Source organism: Pleurodeles waltl, chromosome 6 (assembly GCF_031143425.1).
Source record: "Pleurodeles waltl isolate 20211129_DDA chromosome 6, aPleWal1.hap1.20221129, whole genome shotgun sequence".
Taxonomy (NCBI): Eukaryota; Metazoa; Chordata; class Amphibia; order Caudata; family Salamandridae; genus Pleurodeles; species Pleurodeles waltl.
In genome coordinates, this window is record NC_090445.1 from 1,072,048,681 (window position 1) to 1,072,072,773 (window position 24,093).

At 45.4% G+C, this 24,093-nt stretch overlaps 1 protein-coding gene across 1 annotated transcript in view; it reads right to left on the bottom strand.

Moving 5' to 3' along the window:
* The window catches only part of NOL9 (nucleolar protein 9), a 132,673-nt gene extending 109,090 nt beyond the window's left edge, over positions 1–23,583 (bottom strand). The window contains exons 1-4 of the mRNA XM_069240091.1: positions 23,219–23,583; positions 6,395–6,614; positions 2,775–2,905; positions 615–753 (exon numbers count right to left, since the gene is read on the bottom strand). Coding sequence (XP_069096192.1) covers positions 615–753; positions 2,775–2,905; positions 6,395–6,614; positions 23,219–23,539 — 811 coding nt within the window. The 5' untranslated portion in view covers positions 23,540–23,583. The remainder of the gene's footprint in view (positions 1–614; positions 754–2,774; positions 2,906–6,394; positions 6,615–23,218) is intronic.
* Between the last annotated feature and the right edge of the window lie 510 nt (positions 23,584–24,093).

The window sequence follows — 24,093 nt, forward strand, 5'->3', positions numbered from 1 at the left end:
AGAGGGAGAGGGAGAGGGAGAGGGAGAGGAGAGGAGAGGGAGAGGGAGAGGGAGAGGGAGAGGGAGAGGGAGAGGGAGAGGGAGAGGAGAGGGAGGAGGAGAGGGAGAGGGAGAGGGAGGAGGGGGAGGGGGAGGGGAGGGGGAGGGGGAGGGGAGGGGGAGGGGGAGGGAGGGAGGGGGAGAGGGAGGGGGAGAGGAGAGGGAGAGGGAGAGGGGGAGGGGGAGGGGGAGGGGGAGGGGGAGGGGGAGAGGGAGAGGGAGAGGGAGAGGGAGAGGGAGAGGGAGAGGGAGAGGGAGAGGGAGAGGAGAGGGAGAGAGAGACTATATTTCCAACTTGTGTTTCTTTGTACTAGTAACACATGTGGTGTATAGCACACTGTACCCGAGCCGCTATCTGTGGGTCTAAGCTACAGCTATTACGAAAAAAACATGAAATACAATCATGCTGGACATTGTGACATAGTACACATTTGACACATTCGCCTAGGTTCGAAGACACTTTGAAAACTACCCACACAGAGATAACATTTTCAAGGAAGATTCTACAGCTGTAGATATAATGCAATGCAAAAAGAAAGAGCCAGATCAATGGCAATTAGCATTTCAATATTTACCGATGCTTGCTTGTATCAATTTTTCAGTTGCTGCTATGTAGCTCTTGGATATCACATGGGCACATTCAGCATTAAGTATGGTAATACCAGCACTAGCCAGAGCAGCTTCCTCAGGTGACGTGGAAGACATTTTCTCTTTCTGTGAAATTCAGTAAGAAAAAAATAAAAAGATCTCAGTAGAAGAATGCAAAATAATTACAAACATATAAAAAACACAATCAGCCCCACATGAAATATGGTTGTGTGTAATATATGAAATCTGTCAAGTATGTTTTGTAGTTATCCTAAGAACATACTTCAGATAACCTGGTATCAGGGCGGAGCCAGGGGGTTTAGTTAAGTCTATTATTGTTACCCTGAAAATCAGTTTCTGGATACTTCATCATAAAGTCCCATACTCCTGCTGTACTCTTATATAGGCTAGAGAAGGAGTATTAGGACTGCTGACGTATTAAAAAAAAAAAAAAAAAAAAACACATGCTGGAATCTTCCTACACATGCCACTTCATAACTAGCCACTGCACCACAGTCTACTTCTCCCAAAAATATAATAAAACCATATATTAAGTTACTTTTATTAAGACACGTAGTATGTAGGCTCTTTACCCTTACAAAATTCAGTAAACCCCCCCCTCATCTTGTGGCGAATGGGAAACTGCATCCTAAAGTACACCCCTCCGCCTGCTTGTATTTGTGCCCTTCCTAGGTCACTTGTTGTTTGGCTGAGAAGTCATTGAGCAAGTGGTGAAATTGGACAACAGCCTACTAGGAAATGGCATCATAATAAATGTAAAGTTACCCCACTCTTGCATCCTGGCTCTTTTCTGTTCTCAGCTTGTGGGTAGAGTCCACAGCAACTGAGAAGAACTGAAGGAGAAGCCAAAACCAAACATTTAGGCAAGGGCAAACAGGATCAGGGGAACTTCACAGCCACAATTTGAATAGCTCCTAGAAATAGCCTCAGAACCACAACATGTGTGCTGAATGAGGCACAGACTTTGATGACACCCACAAATATCACATGACGACTAGGCACCATGTAGGGTGTGCGTTACATAACGCCATCCATTTGACGGGGCACAAATGTATTATTACAGTACTTTAATTGAGTGACAGGAAAGGCTTATAACTCCCTCGCCTCCCCTCTCCAGGGTGTTTTGTGTTCAAGTATCAGTAAGATGTCATTGGGGAAACGGAGTCAAAACAATGTGCTTTTCAGCAGAATTTACTAAGAACTAGCAGTTAAGACAAACTGTGCACAATGTCTATTGTATTTTCAAAATGTATATAGCAGATTTCATCACTTCTCTACTTTACACCCTTTAATTTTACATCCTGCCCCTTTCAGGCAAACTCTCTGCATGTTAATTCGGAGAATCTACCTGGAAGGGACTTAGCTTTCAAAACAAAAGCAACAACAATCTGAAAATTACAGGAAACCGCACTACAAGTATTGTGAAGGCTCAACACTAGTGCTACCACTCAAATTTGAGCTCTTACTGTAAGTGGGCAATCTTCAATGCTTCGTCCTCAAGCGCCTGGAGAATACCATTTAAAGCTTTGCAGAGATAGATGTTGAAATCGTACAAATCAAGAAATAATCATAACACTAGGAGCCCTCTAGTAGCAAGGAACCAAGATCAGCAAGAAATCCTCCCATCGCTCATGTTAGACAAATATATTTTGAAAAAGCAATAATTTTATTTCTAGTATGAGTGTGTCAGTTTCTGAAACTTCACTAATTTCTGCATCAAATACAAGAACTTCATTTGGATAAATAAACATAATTAGTGTAGTCACAAGCAAGCATTTACTTTTCATAAATTTTTTTTTAAAAAATGTGTCTAGTTATGGCAGCATTATGTATAGCAGAGAGAAACTAGACACAAAGTCATACAAACTTCACGCACAGGCACTGCACAAAAGGTCTGACATCTTTATATAAAACGATACCAAGACTAAGTTCTCCATCCTATTTCTCTACCTTCGCTAATGCCGATTATCTGCGTTTTCAGAAGTCTCACACTGCCTTCAATTTACCCCTTTGAGCTGCGATATAGTTGCTATTAAGAAACTCTAAGTGAGCCCTGAAAAGGAAAGGAACAGGGAAATCCACTCACATATTAAAAATCATAATCACATACGAAAAAAAAGACATACCAGTTTCGGAGTGAAAATCTTTGTGTACTCTTGATGACGGAGGATGAAGCTTGTGATGGTGTCTTCCAGACCCTCTAGGAGGACAATGGAACATATGGGGGTGAAGTGTGCCATTAGGGTCCGTCTGCCAGCTGCAAGATAATGAATGTACTTATTAGTTCAAAACAAGAAGTAACCATCATCAACTTTACTACTGCTGATAAAAATGAACATATCCAAAATAACACTGATTTAACTGTTATTGATATTTGGTACAAGTTTATGTGTGACGTTTCAAATTGATGTGGCACGAGGTAGCTTCTATTTATAACATTTGCTTTCTTTAAGAGATGTTTTATTCTTTCTTAGTGCACCCTTGCCGAGAATTGTGTCAATGGATATCGACTCCACTGTAATATATCAAAAAAGGAGATGGGAAAAAAAGGAGATGGAAATAATAAAACTATAAGAGGAAGGAACCAGGACAGAGCGCCAGAGACTGTGAGAAACAGATTGTTTTTCAGTAAATCTCAGAAGTCATTCAACTTTATGCATACAATCCAGTCTGGTTTATGATCTTGTTTCACTTTCGTTTATTGTGCCAAGATAGGACTAGCACATTACGTTCCATCAGAACTTTTCAGATTCTTACTGCTTTGATGAAATATTCCCAAGTGTTATAGTTCTGTACGATACGCTGATGACCGCTTGAATTAGGTTATGCACTTACAAAAACACTAAATAAAGAAATGATTACCACACCTCTGTGATAACCTTACTCAATAAATCATTAGACAGATCAAGTCAGTCATCATTTAGAAACAACCATGCCACACTAACGTAGAAATTACACATCTACAACATCAAGAGTGTGGAATTTATTAAAATATTTACTTGTCAATGGGACAGGTTGCCTCAAAGCTACATGCTACGTAAATTAACCTACATGACCCTTTGGAGTCATGTGTTGTGGCGACAAATTAGGGCAGCAATCTCATTATACAAGAGCCCTGATTACAGCCTCTTTGATTATGCCAGGGCTAATACTATAGTAGCTTGAATACTGGCGATTTCCTTAATTTTTCTTCATCGGTCCAGAGATCTACATCGGGAGGGTAGAGAAATCAGTAAGCAATAGATCTGAGGCTGGAATGCCCTTTTGAGTCTGTGCAAACCTACCAACTTGAATGTTTTAAGAGTATTCCCCAGCACTTCAGATCTTTTTTCATACTGAGAAAGATTGGGAATTTACTCCCAACAAGATCAGAAGTAAAACTACTTCCAGGGTTGGGGGTGGGTGGGGAGGAGTGAACTTATAAACACTCAACAGATTGTCACATGAGCACATCTACACATGCGTTCTTGCTTGTGCTAAAATAAAGTTCACAAATTTTCTAGGAGTACGATTTCCTGGTCCACCTCTGTCAATTCCTTTGAATTCATAAAATACATAAATCTGCAGTAATGCAAAGACATACCACGGGTTCACTTTTGCAACTTTCTTTGGGAATTATGCCCCTAATTGGGTCTGGCATCAACCAGGATATATTTATGGTTTTATTAAAATTCTATATCTTGCTCTATCCATCTATCGGCCGGCTTCACTGGGAGTTATAGCATGCTGCTCTTTCACAAGAAGCCTAATGGCACACAAAATAGTGCCAGGAACTACAGTGGCAATGTGTGCTTTTTGAGACCAAAAAGTAATTTTGCTTTTCGACAATGTTTGTTACTATGGTGAGGGCCTGGCAGCTCCCACAATAATACAGCTTTACAAAAGCCATGTCAAAACAAGACATGTGTTGTTGTGACCGCCAATGTCCGACCTATTGGCTTGTTTATTGATCCAGTGCTTGTTTATTTTCAAGTTTCACATAATCTTGTTGAAACTGGTTAGTGATTTTTACATTATAAATATTTTTGGGAAACACTAGCATCATCAACACATTTTACTAAATGATACTACTAAGAAATGGTACCTAAACTTTCACAGTAGTTTAGCAAATGTTCCCCCACAAGTTGCATTTTAATCAGAAAGAAAACAATTTTCAATTTTGCTTTCAAGCTTCAGCAAATATTTGCATCTAATAAGAGAGCATTCTGGAGCATCATACATATAGTCTCATATTCTTATATTTTGCAAACGTTTGCACATTTTTTACTGAAACCGCTGTCAAGTAGTGCAGTTTGAGCTTACAACATTTATCTGGAGCACTCACATTAATAACAAAGGCTTTGCATTTATGAACCATAAATACAAGCTCGAAGAGCAATAACATACAGGCACAAATATTATCTCAACTGTAGACAGTTCCCTTGCCTGTAAGCTGGCAGCCAAAGGTGCTGCAGGGGATTGGAGCTACTTGTCCCAAGGACAAAAAATAAATAAATATTGTTGTACTTGACCCCAAACAATATGTCCTGGGCGTTGGGCTATAGAAATTCTACACGCCTGTACAACATTACATGCAGAAGTAAACAAATACAGTTAGGTGCACAAGCACCCTTGGGGTAACATCAGCAAGAGTTTAAAAACATTTTAGGGGCAAAATGTGTCTTTATTACAGTGCTTGGACGCTTCACTTCACAAAAAATCACTCTTAATAAGCTAAAGTTGTCTGCAGACACACTTTAAAGTACTTTATCCAAATGTCAGATATAAAATATGCTTGGTAAAATCGTTTTCAAAACTGAATACTGAAGATCACCTCACAGAATGACAATTTCCTGCCTGGACTGCAACCTTTCAGCATCTCTGACTCAGATATCTGGTCTCCCCTTGCAGATCCCATACTGGGGCAAATATATTAATGTGATTTGTTTTAGAATGGACTATGAAAGGCAGAGGTGTTACTCAGGGTCTGCCAGTTCTACCGTTTCATATTTTCTCTGGGGAGGAACAGCTTTGTTCAGCAGATCTTCAACTACAGAAATGGTTTGAATTTTCATTTAGAAAATACTGCCTGTGGAAACCAACAAATATCCAAAGTTGAAATATTTTGCTCAGATATGCTGGAATATAAAATAATTATGGTCTAAAGAGAGCTCAAGCTACCACCATAAAGTATTTAGTAGTAGAAATGAGACCACTTTAAGCCAATTCCTAAAACTAGATGTTAACTTTCTAACTAAAGCAAACACTGGCAAAGCAAATAGGTCTCATCTTTTGAGTGCCAAGGCAGACCTACTGGTTTACATTTGCTTTCTGCCAATGCTGGGGAAAAAAAATATTTTTGGTGGGTGGGGGGGGAAATGAACACACACACCAACCCCATTCACCCACCCCCTCCCCTTCGACTGTCGTCTGGATTCAAAAGTAGCATGGTAGCCATGTTGGCTGCCAGGGTAAGGTTTGACTGAAGAGTCACACTGGTGTGCACAGTCTGCCTGCTAAGTTATCCATCACACTCATTTGTTTTACACTGTAGAAATAAGAAGCAGCTATATGTCACAGCGTAGTCTGAAGCTCACCCTTGGGTCCTCACTCATGATACTAATACACACTGCTCACAGGCACATAGGTAACAACCATGCAAAACAGTGAGTATTTACTAAGTAACAAACAAGAAAGCACTGTGAGGTTGCTAAGATGTACAAGAGTACTACAGAAATACAGAAATACAATGCATAGCTTTACTTGCCAAGTGGAAGATACTCTCGCAGCATTGCTCTGGCTTCTTTTCTTGCCTCTTTCTTGGATTTCCTAGACTTTGTGTGTGGCTGAGCTTCAATAGTCAGGGCGTTGTGGGTATGAGCAGAGTAAAGGCTGTAGGATGGTTGGCCATCGTGGATAGTGAATCCAAACACTTTCACGCTGCCAAACAAACATGTCATGTGACACTTTCCTGTAAAAGTCAACTTCTAAAATAAATATAAAAAAGTCTGTTATTTAGTCATTTTGTCTTACTACTCATATAAAACGAGTACAATGATCATATAAACAAGTAGAACATCAGAACTATTGATTGTACCCATACTGATAAACTAAAGGGGAATTATATAGTTTAATAGTCAATAACTTGACAAATGAACCTAGGCATGTATGAGTTTTTGGGGACCACAGAGTACAGAGAAGACTTATGCTATCATAGCACTCAAGCTCAACTTTTCATTTTGTACCCTTCGATGGAGAATAGTCAGTCGAATTAATGAATTCTCCTTTATAGCACTTGTGCAAGCCGGACAATATACCAGGGTTTCATGCGGTAGTTGCACAACAAACTCATATCACTGCTTTAAAGCTCACCATACACACGGCATACGTGCACGACCATCAGAAACTGCACCACTACTCGGTTACATACGATCAGGTCTCAGCACAAATACCTGCTGTGCCATTTTAATGCTCAACGCAACATGTATGTCTTTTTGATTTTGGCAGAAGTCATGTTTTTGAGGGAACAAAAGCATACATTATCCCTACATCTCTTGTCCCAGTCGTGAAGTGATGTCAACTCGAAGCAGGGAACAAAGAACAGGAGGATCCTAGAAGGTCAGCCCCACCCACCCAACCTGGGAGCCATAAAGGGGACTGGAACTCCTGGCTCCTCCTATTTTTTGTTTCCTGCAACACGGACAAGGAGGGCCCTCCTGGGCTTGGGCTGTGCATGCTGTGAGGCCTGCTTACATTTCCTGCTGGATTCGAAGTGCAGCAGGTTTCTGTTGGGGAAGCATCTGCTGCTTGTGTTCTGAGTTATTTGTGATTGCTCCTGGCCAGATATCGTTTCTCCCAGATGGCGGGGTATTGGATGCAGGAATTTCTTTTAGCTTTCCCTCTGGCAAGGAGGGAATGTGTCAGCCTTATGCTTGCATGATGTGTGCAAGGTCGCGCATACGAGCTGACCTTTGTGCGTGTTTGCTTGGTTAAGGGGCTCCCCAGGGGGATGCATATGCGCTGTGGGGGATTCCCAATGGTGTACATGCCCATACTTCCATTTTGGTACATGCACCTTCCTATATTTAGGAGCCCGGTTGGAGGATGGCGGTAAGAATCGTGTTTCCTGCATCCTTGGGTTCCTGTTGGCTGTGGTCATGAGCAAGCACCTTGCCAAACTGAAGCATGCCTCACCCCTCTTCTACATTTGCTTCTTCTTCAGACAGTTCTCCCGCTCTCAAGTGCAGGGGACGCAGGAAGCGCTGAGTGAGGAGGGGGCATTAAAAGGATTGTGTAAGAGACACTAGCTGCCTTTAAGGGATAGTATCCTCTTCCTGCTCAGTCGAGTCAAGGTGCGGAGGAGCCATCCTTGTTTGAAGTGTCCGATTTTTCTGATGAAGCTCCAGTCCCGTCTGACTTCAAGTAGAAATATATTGCAAAGGACATGCCAGAAGACTGGTTATCCCATATTAGGGAGAAGATGGGTTTCCCGCCACTTGACAAGTCTGGTCCCTCTGATGAGTCAGTTCTGAGGCAATTCCAGAAGCCACCCAGTGCTGGCCTTCCTCTACATCAGTTTGTGGAAGACGTTATCAGGCGCGACTGGAAGGACCCAGACAAGATTATGTTGCCTAAATTTATGGCCAAGTTGTATCCGCTGGAAGATATGGATTCTGAGTTCCCAGATGTTCATGTGGATTCTGTGGTGGTCAACAGACGGGCCACCCTTCCGTGGCAGAAGAAAACATTTTGAGAGATCCAGCAGATATGAAGGTGGACTGCCTTACAGAAGGTTTTCTCTGGATCTCATGTGGCTTTGAGGGCCAGATGTTATGGGGCATATACTGCGTAATCCTTCACCACAGACTTCAAAGCCCCGTTTTCTGCAATTCAGCAGGGTGATGATTGCCTACCATTGTTGGAAGGCCTGCAACCACAAGTCGAATTCCTTTCTGACATTTCCTTTGATGTGGTGAGATCAGCAACATTAGCAGGGGGTGCCTCAATTGCTGCAAGACGGAACTGCCATTCAAAGGGCTGGAACAATGATGCTGCACACCGTGCTGTGGCCCTCAAGATGCCATTTGATGGTTCTAGTCTCTTTTGGTGTTCACCTGGAAGGTAACCTGCTTCGAATCTTCAAGGAAAGGAAGCACTCCTCTTCTGTCCAGCGTCATTCTTCAAAGTTCAAATCCTCATCTCGGTAGCCCTCACGTCATTGCAAAATTTGGATCAGTCAGCCAGGTTTCAACCCAGGTCTTCCTTTAGATCCTTTAGGAACGGTAATCCAGACCCGAACCCTAAATAACGGTGCTTCTGACTACACCGAGGTGTAGGCTTCAGTGGCAGGATTCAACTGTTTGCATCTCAGTGGTGCCTCTTGACCTCGAATCAGTGGATTCTCCAGGTGTTATCCAGAGGTCTAAAGAAAAACAGGGGGGTGGGGAGACCGGGAGAATTACTGGTCCAGTGTACAGTCCCCCATAATCGTCAATCACAAAAACAAGGGGTACACTATGCCAAAAGTAGTAAGACAGGGGGACCGGATACTTCAGGAGCAAGAACCCTCACGCATCACAATGGATGTCTGGTTTCATCATTGGGAATGCTCCTCGTCAAGCCGGTACTGCAATGCTTGATGGGCTCCCCAAAGAAGGGGGCTCTTAGCCGAAATCCTCTAACAATGACTTGTTCGGTATGGTTACATTAGGGTGAACACCTTGTTAGAGGCACCAAGAGAATCAGGAGAGACAAAGATAAAATTGGCTCTTAATCTCAAAACACATCATAAATGTAATCAGCTTGAATGAGATAAAGGCCAAGGTTAAAGGCAAACCGAAAGTGGAAAATGAGTGGTAATGCTCATGTACAGAACCCTCCGAGGGTAGGTTCACCACGTTGGACCGCTGATTCAATTATAGCATCAGCAACAGTCCTTGGCATGCGTTTTCCTTTGGAGCTACATCTCATAATCAGGGATGGGTCACCGTACTAATCTGACCAGTTGACTTTAATGTAAGTGACTACAGCTTAGCCCCAAGTTCAGGGTTTATATTTAGTTATGTTATAATAGAAGTATTGTTTTGGTCCTGATGAAGCGTCGACGGATCTGGCTGGACCACAAGACACAAAACATGTTGACCCCTGACTAGAGCTTCCATGATAGTTTCAGGCCTCTGAAGTTTTGGTTCTGTTTTTGAAAGTACATGAGCATTACCACTCATTTTCCACTTCCGGTTTGCTTTTAACCTTGGCCTTTATCTCATTCAAGCTGATGAAATTTATGATGTGTTTCGAGATTAAGAGCCAATTTTAGCTTTGTCTCTCTTGATGCCTATAACAAGGTGTTCACCCTAATATAACCATACCAAACAAGTCACTATTAGGGGATTTCAGCTAAGAGTCCCCTTCTTTGGGGAGCCCGTCAAGCATTGCAGCGCCGGCTTGACGAGGAGCATTCCCAATGATGAAACCAGACATCCATTATGATGCGTGAGGGTTCTTGCTCCTGAGTAATCCAGAGGTCATCTGACAGACTTCCAGTCTACTCCGGTGGCTATGGGGACCATTCCTACTCCTTTGCCTCAAAACCCAGTCAGAAAGAAGGCATTTTTGGAGGGGATTTCATTACTGCAGGAAGAGGGTGCTATTGTTTCTGTCCCAAAAGAGGAGTTGGGTCAACGCATCTATTCTATCGTCTTCCTGGTTCCAAAGCCATCAGGGGATTTCCATCCGGTCATCAATCCGAAGAATCTCAACTCTTTCATTCAGGATATAAAGTTAAAGATTAAAACCCTTCAAAGAAATATCCCTCTGATTCTGCTTAACCAGTTTCCGATAACCTTTTTCCTTACGGATGTCTACCGACACATTCCCATTGACGCACAACATCACTAGGTACTGAGGTTTGCAGTGGGGAACCACCATTGGCAGTTCATAGTCCTCCCTTTTGGCTTGAAATCAGCTCTGAGGGTCTTCACCAAAATGATGGCTCCAGTGGTGGGGCACCTACATCCTCTAGGGATCCCGTGTTTTCCCTACCTCGTGACTGGCTCCTACACTCTCCAAGTCTGAACCAGCTCGGTCACTTCTAGGGTCAAACAAGAATGGTTCTCTCTGCCGTTTGGGCCTTATTCTCAATCTTCCGAAATGCCAGTTGTCCCCCTCAAAGGATTGCGTCTTCATTGGAGCAAGTTTCAAGATGGATTTGGGACGGGTTTTCCTGTCAGAGAAGAGGATCCTGTGATTACAGGTAGCAGTGCAAGATTTAATTTCCAGAGTTCAGGCCCAGAGAGGCTTTGGTTAGAGGTTCAGGGATACCTGGCAGCCACAGTGCATATGGTTTAATAGGCACTGCTTCCCCTTCGCCCTCTTCTGTGGCAGCTTAACAGACACTGGTCAGTGGCACATCATTCCCTGAACAACTCTGTTCCTCTGTCCCAGGCTGTCAGGCAGTCTTCTTTGGTGGTTGACATAGCAAATCTTTCCTAAGGGATCCAGATGCAATTAGATCCTCCCATGGTCCTGAATATAGATGCCAGAAAGCTGGGCTGGGGTGCTCCTCTTCTGGACAGGTCCGGCCAGTGCAAGTGGTCCCTCCCAGGACGGCACAGGTCTTTGAATTGGAGAGAATTAATGGCGATCTTCAAGGCACTGAAATGTTTCTATCTTCTTCGGTTTCAGAAGAACGTGCTATTAAAAGACAACACAGTGGCAGTCTCCTACATTAATCATCAAGGAAGCACTCGCTCAGCATCCCTCAATACGACTGCAACACAGTCAGAGTCCTGGGCAGAGACCAGCTTGTTGCATCTCTCAGCAGTCCACATCAGGGGTTCCAACAATGTCAAGGCAGATTTCTTAAGCAGAAAATTCCTCACGTCACAGGAGCGGATCCTGTCCTGACCAATCTTTCGGACGATATGCAAGCGGTTCAGTAAGCCATATCTGGACATTTTTGCAATCAAGGACAATGCTCAACTGCACAGGTTTTGCTCAAGGTTTCTGGAACAAGGTGCTTTGGGATTGGATGCTTTGGTGATGACGTGGCTGGAACATCTTCTCTATGCAGTTCTTCCTTTTCCATTAATTCTGAGGGTTCTTTCCAAGTTTCAGCAGGAGAGAGGGGTCTTTATACTGGTGGTCCCTTACTGGCCACGGAGATCTGGCTTTTGCTCCTCCAGTCCCCGGCTGTTCTTCCTCCTTCTTTGGTACTACTGAAATCCCCATCTCCCCCAAGACCTTCGGCCCTGGCCTTCGGGCTCCAATTTACTCTGTCAGTTTGGAGGTTGAGAAGTCCAATCTCCTAGCACAGGGCCTTTCTCCTACCTTGGTGGAAGTAATTCAAAACTCCAGGCAGCCTACTTTGAAATCCTATTCAAAGCACTGAAAGTCCTTTGACACATGGTGCTCTGCTCGTAAGTTTTCTGCACACATCTATAGTTTCGCGACTGTTTCGAACTTTCTTCTGGATGGGTTTCACTTAAATCTTTCCCTTCCCCTTTCCACTTTGAAGACTCAATGGTTTGCTATAAAGCTTTTAGGTCCATTTCTGAATCTTCTTCTGTGGTGCAATCTCTGATTTCAAGACTTTTCAGGGGCTTTTCCGTGGTGAGGCCACTGAACGCTCCACCTTCTCCTGCTTGGGATCTTCTGGCTGTCTTATGCATGTTACAATTCCACCCTTTTAATTATCTGGATACGGTAGTCTTCAAGTTTCTCTCCTATAAGGTGTTTTCTCTTTTGGCGATCACATCCGACAGGAGAATTGCAGAGGTGGTTGCTTTAAAATGCTGTCCTCCTTTTCTTTAGTTTCTGGATGATGGCGCTGCGCGGTGCAGAGTGTGACCCCCTGACCTGCGTTAGGGCCAGGAGTACACTTGACACGGCAGACAGCTCCAACAGCCTGTCTCCATGCACCTGACCCCACCTTTACTGCAGAAGGAAGTTCGAGGCCCTCTACCACCTGCAGGGACCCGCCTGCGCCTCATCCCTGGTACCTAGTGGTAGGCGTATCTAGTGTGCTTTGTACTTGGTATTTCGTTTTTGTAATTTGTATTTCATTTTGTGCACTGTTTTTTTTTTTACTTTACCTGCACCCATTTTCTGCTCCGCTTCGTTTCACTCTCTGTGATTCTGCCCGTTTTCAAATCCAGCTCTTGCCGGTTTTTCCGACCCTGCCGCTGAGTCCTCTGTGGCCCGGCCCCTTCGCACCCCCATTGGCCACTCCCTCCCGTCTCCCAGCTGCTCCTCCCTCCCACCTCCTCTTCTTAATGGCTGCCATTGCGAGCTCGTGCGCAGCGGGCATGCCAGAGGCAAGCCCGACTGCGCCTGGACCGCGCCCAGCGCCCGCCCCCCTGTTCCACGCTCCTCCGGCGACCCAAGCGCCACTACTCTTCCACAGAGCTCATTGCTCTCAACCCCGGCCGGCACACCGCCTGCGCCCAGGCCAACCCCAGACACACCCACAGACCTTTCACATGCCACTCATGCCACTTCTCCTGCACACCAACAAACACCACAACAACACCAAACACCACAACAACACCAAACACCACAACAACACCAAACACCACAACAACAAACACCACAACAACACCAAACACCCCAATCACCTCAACTGCATCCCCCTTAACACCCGCTCCGTCCACAAGCATGCCATCGAGCTTTGGGACCTACTCACAACAAACTCTCCCGACATCACCTTCCTTACTGAAACATGGATGAACTCCTCATCGGAACCAGACATCGCCATAGCCATCCCAGAAGGATACAAAATCACCCGTAGAGACCGTATCAGCAAACCAGGAGGAGGAATCGCCATAATACACAGAAATTCCATCAAGATTTCCACCAACACCAACGACACCCTAGACACCGCAGAGCACCTACACTTTCAGGTACACATCAACGCCAAAACCACCCTAAGAGGAACCCTCATCTACAGACCACCAGGACCCTCCCCCCCATTCTGTGACACCATCGCAGACACCATCAGCTCCCACGCCCTCGCCACCACGGACTACCTACTCCTCGGTTACCTAAACTTTCACCTGGAGAGCACCCACGACTGCACCTCCACTGCCCTGCTGGGCAACCTCGCAAACCCCGGTCGGCCTCAAGCAACTGGTCACCTCACCCACCCACTCAGCCGGGCACACGCTAGACGCCATCTTTTCCTCGAGTAGCCACATCGCCTTCACTCACACCACCAAACTCCACTGGACTGACCACCACTGCGTCCACTTCTCCTTCCTGAAGCCCACCACCAACAACATTCTACCCCAAGTGGAACAAGATCTCCAAAGAACAACTGATCTCCAACCTCGCACAAGCTCCACCTCCCAGTAGCAACAACCCAAACGCCGCTGCCCTCAATCTCACACGATGGCTAGAAGTATGCGCAGACTCCCTCGCCCCACTCAAACTAACCAACAACACCCGCACCAACAAGACAGCCACCTGGTTCACCGCAGAACTTCAGTCTTCCAAACAAGAATGCCGAAAAATTGAAAAAGCCTGGCACCAAGAACCCTCAGTGAGCAACTTCTCCGCCCTCAAATCAGCCATGCGCAAACATCACCAGCTCATCTGGACCACCAAACGATCCTTATACAAAGAACGCATAGATGACAACGCACACAACAGCAAGGAACTCTTTGCGATCATCAAAGAACTCACCAAACTCAAATCCTGCGCCATCGACCCTCCACACTCCCAAGACCTCTGCAACTCCCTCTCCAACTACTTCCACCGCAAGATCGCAGATATACACGACAGCTTCATATCGTCATCACCCACCATTATCCACCACCGACACAGCCAACACCACAGCGCCCTGCCACACCAACATACTGAACACCTGGACCCCCACCAACAAAGACTGTCAAAACCATGAGCTCCATCCACTCGGGCTCCCCAACAGACCCTTGCCCCCACCACATCTTCAACAAGGCCAGCCAAATCATCGTTTCCCAGCTCCGGGCCGCCATCAACAGCTCCTTCGAGACCGCAAGCTTCCCAGATATTTGGAAACACGCCGAAGTCAACGCTCTTCTCAAAAAACCCAAAGCAGCCCCTGAAGACCTCACAAAACTACCGACCTATCTATCTACTCCCCTTCCTCACGAAGGTCATAGAGAAGATAGTAAACAAACAACAACAACATACTCGACATCTCCCAATCTGGATTCCGCAAAAACCACAGCACCGAGACCACCCTCTTCGACTGCACAGACGACATCAGGACCAGACTGGACAAGGGCGCAACCGTCGCCCTCATCCTCCTAGACCTCTCCGCAGCCTTTGACACTGTATGCCACTAAACCCTTCGCACACACCTCTTCAAAGCCGGAATTCACCAAAAAGCCCTGGACTTGCTCACCTCCTTCCTCTCCGAAAGAACCCAAAGAGTTTGCTTCACTCCTTTCTGGTCTACAGCCACCAAGACCATCTGTGGTTCCTCCCTCAGCCCCACCCTTTTCAATATCTACATGGCTCCACTCGCCAGCATCATCTGCCCCCATGGCCTCACCATCATTTCATACGCTGACGACACCCAGCTCATCATCTCCCTCACGAGGAACCCATCTACTGCCAATAATAATCTACACGCTGGACTCCTCTCTAACTGGATGACAGCAAGCCACCTCAAACTGAACTCAGAAAAAACCGAGATCATCTTCGGTCCCAACAAGACTGCATGGAACGACACTTGGTGGCCCACCCCCACCACCCACGCACGCAATCTTGGCATCATACTGGACTCATCTCTCTCCATGACTCAGCCAATCAACGCCATATCATCCTCCTGCTTCAACACCCTCCGCATGCTACTCAAGACTTTCAAATGGGCTCCTTTAGAAACAAGAAGAACGGTCACCCACGCCCTCATAAGCAACAGACTGGACTACGGCAACGCCCTCTACGCAGGGACCACAGCCAAGCTTCAGAGAAAACTCCAGTGCATCCAGAACGCAGCCACACGTCTCATCCTCAACCTTCCTCGCCATTAACACATCTCCACTCACCTCAGATCCCTACATTGGCTGCCCATCAACAAAAGGATAATTTTCAAAATCCTTGTCCACGCTCACAAAGCCCTCCACGACACCGACCCGCCTACCACAACGAACGAATCAACTTCCACAACCCAACTTGACAGCTCCTGCTCCACTGACCTCTCCCTCGCAACAGTCCCCCGCATCCAACGCACCACCTCCGGCGGAAGATCCTTCTCCCACCACGCCGCCAAAACGGGAACTCCCTCCCCACCAACCTAAGCAAGACCCACCTCAGAATATGGCTTTTCGAGCAGTAATCCCCCCACACCCTCAGCGCCTCGAGACCCTACCGGGTGAGTAGTGGGCTTAAGAAATTTGATTGACTGATTGGTTGTTCTGAAACCTGATCATGCCTTTGTTTCCTAACTTAACTCAATTTTTCATCAGTCCCAGGAGATTATTCTCCCTTCTTTATTTTCTTCTCCCTCCTCCCCGGAGGAACATTTATTGCATTTGCTTGACACTAAAAGAGCTCTTTTGATTTAGGTCCCTAGGTCTCATCAGTTCGGTAAAACAGACTCCTAGTTTGTAACCCTTTGGACACTTAGGGAGAGGCAGGAAGCAACCTCTGAGTAGATGGATTAAGTCAACAATCTCACTGGCCTGCAAGACTCTGCAGAGGATCTTCAGGTTCAAGAATGGTCCACAAGGGGTATGGCCACCTCCTGGGCAAAGGTCAAAGGAGACTCTATACAAGCAATATGTAGGGAGGCCAGCTGGTCCTCAGAACATACTTTTTCATTATCGCCTGAACAGTGTTTCTGGTTTGCAGTTGAGCTTGGGTGAATAGGTTTTGATCACTGCACTAGGAATTCTTCTTTCTGTGTTGTGGGTTTTATGGTATTAAAGCAATGGTATCGCAATAATATGGCGTTTCCTTTCCATTCGATCATTAAAGGATGTACAGCTTTGGTATACCTCATGTTATAATGAATGGGATGAGAACGAGGAACATAGGGGTAATGTCCAGGTTACTTACCAGTAATGTTCATTACCCTCAGTCCATCTTGTCCTTGTCACACTCAATACACCCCACAAACCCTCCATCCTATCAGTCCTTTGACAAGGGCTTGGATAGATATATATATATATATATATATATATATATATATATAGATAGAGGAGTCCGGAGTGCCAGCCCCCTTTATGGAACCCAGGTTGGATGGGTGCTGTTGGCTTTCTAGGAGCATCCTGTTCTTTGTTCCCTGTTGTGAGGTGACATCTCATGCTGTAATGACTGTGACGAGGAAGAGATGGACTAAGGTTAATGAAGATTACCGGTACGTAACCAGAGCATTCTAACCCACCCTGGAGGTTAAGCAAAGGTGTTAATGGAAGCAATTATATTTGGCTGTTTTGGGCATTTCTTAAGGTGTCTGGCTGCTGGAGTAAAGACTTTTTGAGACGAGTTCGGAGCATTCCACGACACCATCATGATAAAACGTTCTGCCAAAGAAAGGCATGCTACTCCTTCCTATTCCTCTCACCTCTCTTCTGGTTCTCCAATTCTCATAAAAGATAGAGAAGGAGCAAAGAGAAGGAGGAAAAGTTTAGAAAGATTGTGTTGGAAATTTTGGCTGCCTCGAACGGAAAAACCTGTAACTCCTAACAAGAAAGTGACTGAGGCTTATTCACCCATTTCTAGTTCGGATGATAGTGAGGCGCTTGTATCTACCCTGATCAAAAAGACCAAATATATTTCAAGGGATTTAGTATCTCACATCAGATAAAATGTGGGGTTTTCAGCTCCACAAATCCTCAGGAAGTTTTACAGACCTTTTCATCCTAGTGTCGCAATCATGGATTTTATCAAACAAGAACTGAAGGATCTGGGCAGATAACATAACTCTATCAAAAAGATAACTCACTCAAGAATTCTTTTGAGCAGGAACTTGGTCATTTGAGTATAGGTTTATAAAACACAACTGTGAGAAAATGCCTTCCTTGGCATGGTTACCCCCTGACTTTTTGCCTTTTGTTGATGCCAGTTATGATTGAAAGTGTGCTGGGAAACTGCTAACCAGGCCCCAGCACAAGTGTTCTTTTCCTAAACTGTACCTGTGTTCCCACAATTGGCACAGCCCTGGAACACAGGTAAGTCCCTTGTAAATCGTACCCCTGGTACCAAGGGCCCTGTGGTCAGGGAAGGTCTCTAAGAGCTGCAGCATGTATTATGCCACCCTGGGGACCCCTCACTCAGCACTTGCACACTGCCTCACAGCTTGTGTGCTGGTGGGGAGAAAATGACTAAGTCAACATGGCACCCCTCCTCAGAGTGCCACGTCCACCTCTCACTGCCTGTGGCATTGTTAAGTCACCCTTCTAGCAGGCCATACAGCCATAAGGCAGGGTGCACTATACCACAGGTGAGGGCATAGTTGCATGAGCACTATGCCCCTACAGTGTATAAGCAAAACCTTAGACATTGTAAGTGCAGGGTAGCCATGAAGAGAATATGTTCTTGGAGTCTGTCAATTACGAACTCAACAGTTCCATAATGGCTACACTGAAATCTGGGAAGTTTGGTTTCAAACTTCTCAGCACAATAAATGCACACTGATACGAGTGTAGGATTTATTGTAAAATACACCCAGAGGGCATTTTAGAGATGCCTCCTGAATACCAGTCCGACTCCTAGTGCTAGGCTGACCAGTTTCTGCCAGCCTGCCACAACCAGATGCATTTCTGGCCACATGGGTGAGTGCCTTTGTCACTCTGTGGCCAGGAACAAAGCATGTACTGGGTGGAGGTGCTTCTCACCTCCCCCTGCAGGAACTGTAACACATGGGGCTAAGCCTCAAAGGCTCATGCCTTTTGTTACAACACCCCAGGGCATCCCAGCTAACAAAAACTGTGTGTACTACTGTTTTAAATCAAAGTTCTATACTTACCTGTGTGAAGTACCTTGCATTTTATGTACTTACCTTAAATCTTGAATCTTGTGGTTCTAAAATAAATTAAGAAAATATATATTTTTCTATATAAAAACCTATTGGCCTGGAGTTAAGTCTTTGAGTGCGTGTTCCTCCTTTATTGCCTGTGTATGTACAACAAATGCTTAACACTACCCTCTGATAAGCCTACTGCTCAACGACACTATCACAAAATAGAGCATTAGTATTATCTAATTTTGCCACTATCAACCTCTAAGGGGAACCCATAGACTCTGTGCACACTATCGCTCACTTTGAGATAGTATATACAGAGCCAACGTCCTAAAAACTCCAGCTCCATTGCACTGGACTTCGTAAGTGCATGAAAGCCATTTTACCCGTATACTGGACACTACCTGTGTCCTGCTACATAATGATAACCACGAACCTGAGCATGTTTGATATCAAACCCCAATACTGTTGCCAGTATTGGTTTTATGATTCTATGCATTCTGGGGGCTACTTAGAGGCCCCCCCCCCCCCAAGTATTTCTCCTATCACTATTTTAGGGTTTTCAAAGCAGTCTGTGCTGCTGCCACCCTCCAGGCGGGTTTCTGCCCTCCTGCTTGACCAGCTAAAGCAGGGGAAGGCCAAACAAAAGATTTCTTGTGGGAGAGGAGGGCAACACCTTCTTCCCATGGAAATAGCTTTGACACGCCTTGGGAGGGGTTGCCTTCCCCAGCCACTGGTATGCTTTGAAGGGCACAATGGGTGCCCTCTGTACATAAATTGGTTTGCACCAGTCCAAGAACCCCCAGTTCCTGCTCTGACACAAATCTGGACAAAGGAAAGAGGGTGACCACTTCCCTGTCCATCACCACCACAGGGGTGGTGCCAAGAGCTCTTCCAGGTGGCCACTTTGTTCTGTCATCTTGAATCCAAGATGTGCAGAGGCCCCTGGGAGCATCGGAGTGCCCAGATCAGGCATGTGACAGCACAGCCCCCTCCTGAAAGGTGGTCACCTTGCAGGTGACCAAACCCCTTCTTAGGGTTATTTAAGATCTCCCTCTTGGGTGGGTGCTCAGATTCAACATGCTAGATTCCACCAGACTACTCTGCACTGTTTATTTCATCTTCTGGCCACTGGAACAGAATCTGGACTCTTCAGGTACAAACAAGCTACAGCTTCAATGATGACTCCACTATGCATCATTGTTTCTCCTGCTCCTTCCAGCAACTGCAAAATTTCCCCAGCTGTGCATCCTCTGAAGGTGGCGAGTCTTCAGTCTGCACAAGAAGGAGTCTCCCTTGGGTTGAAGGAGTCACTTCCCTGCATCTGCTGGCACCAACTGCAACGATGACCAGCTGCGTGGATCTTCTCTCCTCTGGAGCTGCGTGGATCCTGCATCACAGGTAGTGTTCTGGAGCAGTCCCCTTGGTCCGCTTTACCAGCTGTCCAACTTGGGAGACGATAAACCCTTGCCTCTCCTTGCAGGACAGTACCCCTGTGCAAGGTGACTCTTGCAGCTACCAAGTCATGTTTGTTCCTCCTCCAAAGGATCTTTAGGCTCCGTGTAGCCCCGGACCCCAGCACTCCTTCCTACAAAAAGCACAGTCTCCTGCATGCTGCTCCAGCAACGTGGGACCCCTCTTTAAGTGTGCTGAGTGGGCCTCATCGCGACTCGTGCCTGCTGACAGGAGGTTGCCTGTGGGGACTGCCTCCTCTTCTTGCAACTCTCCCAGCTGCTGAGGGTCACCCTGGACTCCCCTCTTTCGGTCAAGTCCACTGGACCTTGCTGCTCCTCTTCAACCTTGCAAACCGTCTCCTGTCTCTTGCATTTGCCAAGACCTGTTGGTGGTTTTCCAGCACCACTGACCGACTGCATCTTGACTGCCCATGTGAGACATCACTTGCATCACTCCTGGGCGTCCTCTTCCTCTCCAGTGCTGCACTACTGACCTTCTTCATCCGTCGACCTGGTCCTGCATCCACAGAAGAGGGTAGTGGCTCCTGCCACAACCGGACACAATCTTGAAATGGACTTGGTCCCCTTCATGTGCAGATCCTTTTCTGTCAGGATCCACCTTTGGGTTCTTCCAGTCTTGGTTGTATTTACACAATCCTTTTCTAAAGTCCCCCGGTTGGATTTTGGGAAAACCAGGAAATAACCTCTCCTCCTCACTGGGGGACACACTGGTACTTAACTTTTGGGGTTCTTAGTCCCTACAGCTCCCTTCTCCTGATTCCACATCCTTAGGCGGGGCTGAGACTGTGTTTCACATTCCACTTTTAGTACATGGTTTAATTCCACCCCAATCCCTCTGGGCCCTCACTATTTGCTATTACCAGTCCCCGGTGCTTTCTATGCTATTTACTGATTTCTTATATGTATATAATAATGTGTTTATTTCCCTCCAGTTGGGGGATTGCTTACAGTATTTGTATTACCATAATAAAGTACCTTTATTTTTGTAGCACTGTGTGGTTCCTTCATGTGTGTAAGTGCTGGGCGACTGTAAAAGGTATTGCATAAGCTTTGCATGTCTCCTAGATAGGTCTTGGTTGCTCATCCACAGCCACCTCTAGAGTTATGGCTTCCTAGACACTGCCTACACCTCACTAATAGGGGATACCCGGTCCTGGTACAAGGTGATAACACCATAGGTGCTCACCACACATTAGACCAGTTCCTCCTCCCTTTGTACCAGTCTCTCTTCAAGCGTTCCTTGGCAGAAGGCACTCAGAGGAGTGTTGTGTCACAGGTAGACTTCACCTCTCCATGTGCTTGTTCTTTATGGAAGCTGCTTACACAGACTTAGGTCCTGCTCCTCAGTCTTTACTCCCCAATTCATATTCTTCATTCAACCCTGTGCAATCCTTACAGGCAGCTCCTACATTTATGGAACTCCCTTTTCTCACAGCAAGGTTCAGAGTCCTGTCCTACCTTTACTTCCTTGGGGAGAGCCATCAGAGCTTGGACCTACTCCTATCTGTATGTTATAGGGAACGCGTCTCTCACAGTCAATCAATGCCACTGGGAAATCCCTCCCTGCCACAGCTCATCATATTTTATATAGTGCTATCATACTAATCTCTGGCTGCCCTGCTCACTCTATGGAACAATACTCACTGTACATATAACGTCAATGGTGACAGGCAAAAATCATCTTGTCGGGATGTGGTCTTGCTCACACTATTTATCATTACACCACTTGGCTAGCCTGCTTCACTGCTGCCTTGTTGGACACACTCCAACTATATATAGATCAAGAACTAGAAATATAAAGACATTGCTAAATTCCTCAAAAGCAATCAACGGTAGTAATCAAAACAGACAGAAGGGAAGACTATATGAATATATTTATGCCTTGGCCGTAAAAATAAATGTGAACCATTAACATTATCTGGTGCAAGTCTACTTATAAACAAACATGTATTAGCTCAATGCAAAGGCCAAATTCCTCATTATTACCGCAGCACTGTGTAACCAACTTGAGAAAACTGCTTACAATTAGATGACAGTAGAAACAACTGGAGACATGCTCCCCAGGCAAATTATTGTAATTCTATGAACCAACAGGTGCATAATCGCTTGTCCTCTGGTTACTGTTAAATAGCTTACAACCAAACATGAATTCAACGGCATTGGGTAAATCATACAAGAGACGAATAATGTGTAACGTGCTAGTTATTACCATTGGTGTGGGAGAGGTATAATGAATGCCCCCATTCAAGGCTTTGTCACATCACACACACACAAATGGTAATAGCATATACGCTGTGCGCATCTACATAGACTTTTTAGCACACACGTTTATATATATATATATATACACATTAAAAATATGAGAGAGACAGACAGCGGAGTAGGAACTGCCTTGCCTGTGAAACGTGCACTGGCATCTTTTCTTCAGGGAGGCACAAATCACGAGATTATGATCAGTGGTTGCGAAGTGGCTTAGTGGCAAGAGACATACCTGAAGCAAGTCCGGCTTCTTCACCAGTAGCACTTTGTTTACTGGGATTTAATATCTTACGATATTTGAAAATAAACTCTAAAGGATGTTTATACTTTGCTAAACCAGTCACAGAGACTAAATGTGAAATGCAGTGAGCATATTAAGTGGCAAGTGACAGTTTAAAATACAATGAGCACGCGAGACAACACAGAGAGTAACAAATCCATGCAAAGCATCGAATGACTGTTCAGCAGTGTAAAAGTTCGGCACACATACTGGAAAGGGACGAAGGTAGATAACCCGTGATCTTCACACATTAAAATACAAGATACATATTGCACATAAATGTACTTTAACTAAAACCAGTATTTAGAACTACAGACTCTTGCTGGCCGCTCAAGCACCTAATTTAATTCACACATTTAGAACTAGGCACACGGCTTCGCCATACACGACAGAAAAAATAATACCAAAGTGCAAAATGCAATGCGTGGAATAGTTACTTTGAAATAAATTACTGCTTTATTATAAAAGTTTCAAGCATACAAACGGTCCCAGTACGATTTAGCCTACTGTGTTCTCCTTGGTCAAAACATTATTTTTCATGTTTTGGTGCAGTCCTTCCTCTCTGTTTATTATGACAGTCTCTTTATTGGGGCTCGTTATGCTTCAGTGCCATCAATAGTTCTCACTCACCTGTGCTGAAGGTATGAGGACCACACAGGCTCCGGGGGCGGCTTGTACTGAAACCAGTCCTGGAAGCTCATTCTCGGCAGCTCCAGAGTTGTCATTTTGCTCCTCAGGCGCAGTAGGCTCTTCCATTCCCTGTGCCATCTCATCCTCCTCTTCTGCGTAGGACCGCCAGAGTTCCTCCTCGTGGTCAGGTGCGGGTGGCATTGTTGTGGGGTGTGGTTGACGTTTCACAGCCGTAGTCCCCTTACGGTTTCGAGATTTTACAGGCCGACCGCGCCGCGCACTCCGAGAACCGAACCTACGGTACAGCATAGCGCCTCTCATTCAAAGCTGCGGATCTCGCGAGATTTTCCGCCACTGTAGTGTATGGTTCCAATCATTTATGTGTATTTGGAGGTGGGGTCTCATTCCAGCGGCAGCCATTGAAAGGGCAGGAAAACACAAACGTGTTCAACGTCCTATCGGCACGCCAACTTTCTGCCTGACTATACCATGGCCGTCTACGTTATATTATGGCATGCGCAGCCCATATAAAAAGGCAGACCTAATTATTCTGTCATATACATCACTGTATTCTTCAATCATGTTATTTCACAGTTAATTAGTAGTTGCGTCTATGCAGAGGGATCGTGGTCAGAGATCCAGTGTGGTAGGGAGACTAAGCAAGTATTCCAAAATGTTGAAATGGGGAAGAATCAGATATATTGAAAAAAAAAAACATAAAATGTATTTAGCCCCCTTTGACTAACACTGAAACAGCGGCAAATTTAGGTTGGAGACAGCCTAAATTATTTTTTTACTTTAAAAATCGGGAGTCTACCTCCTGAATCGGGTTTGTATGCAACATTTTAAAACTGAAAAGTGAGAGATTTATAAAA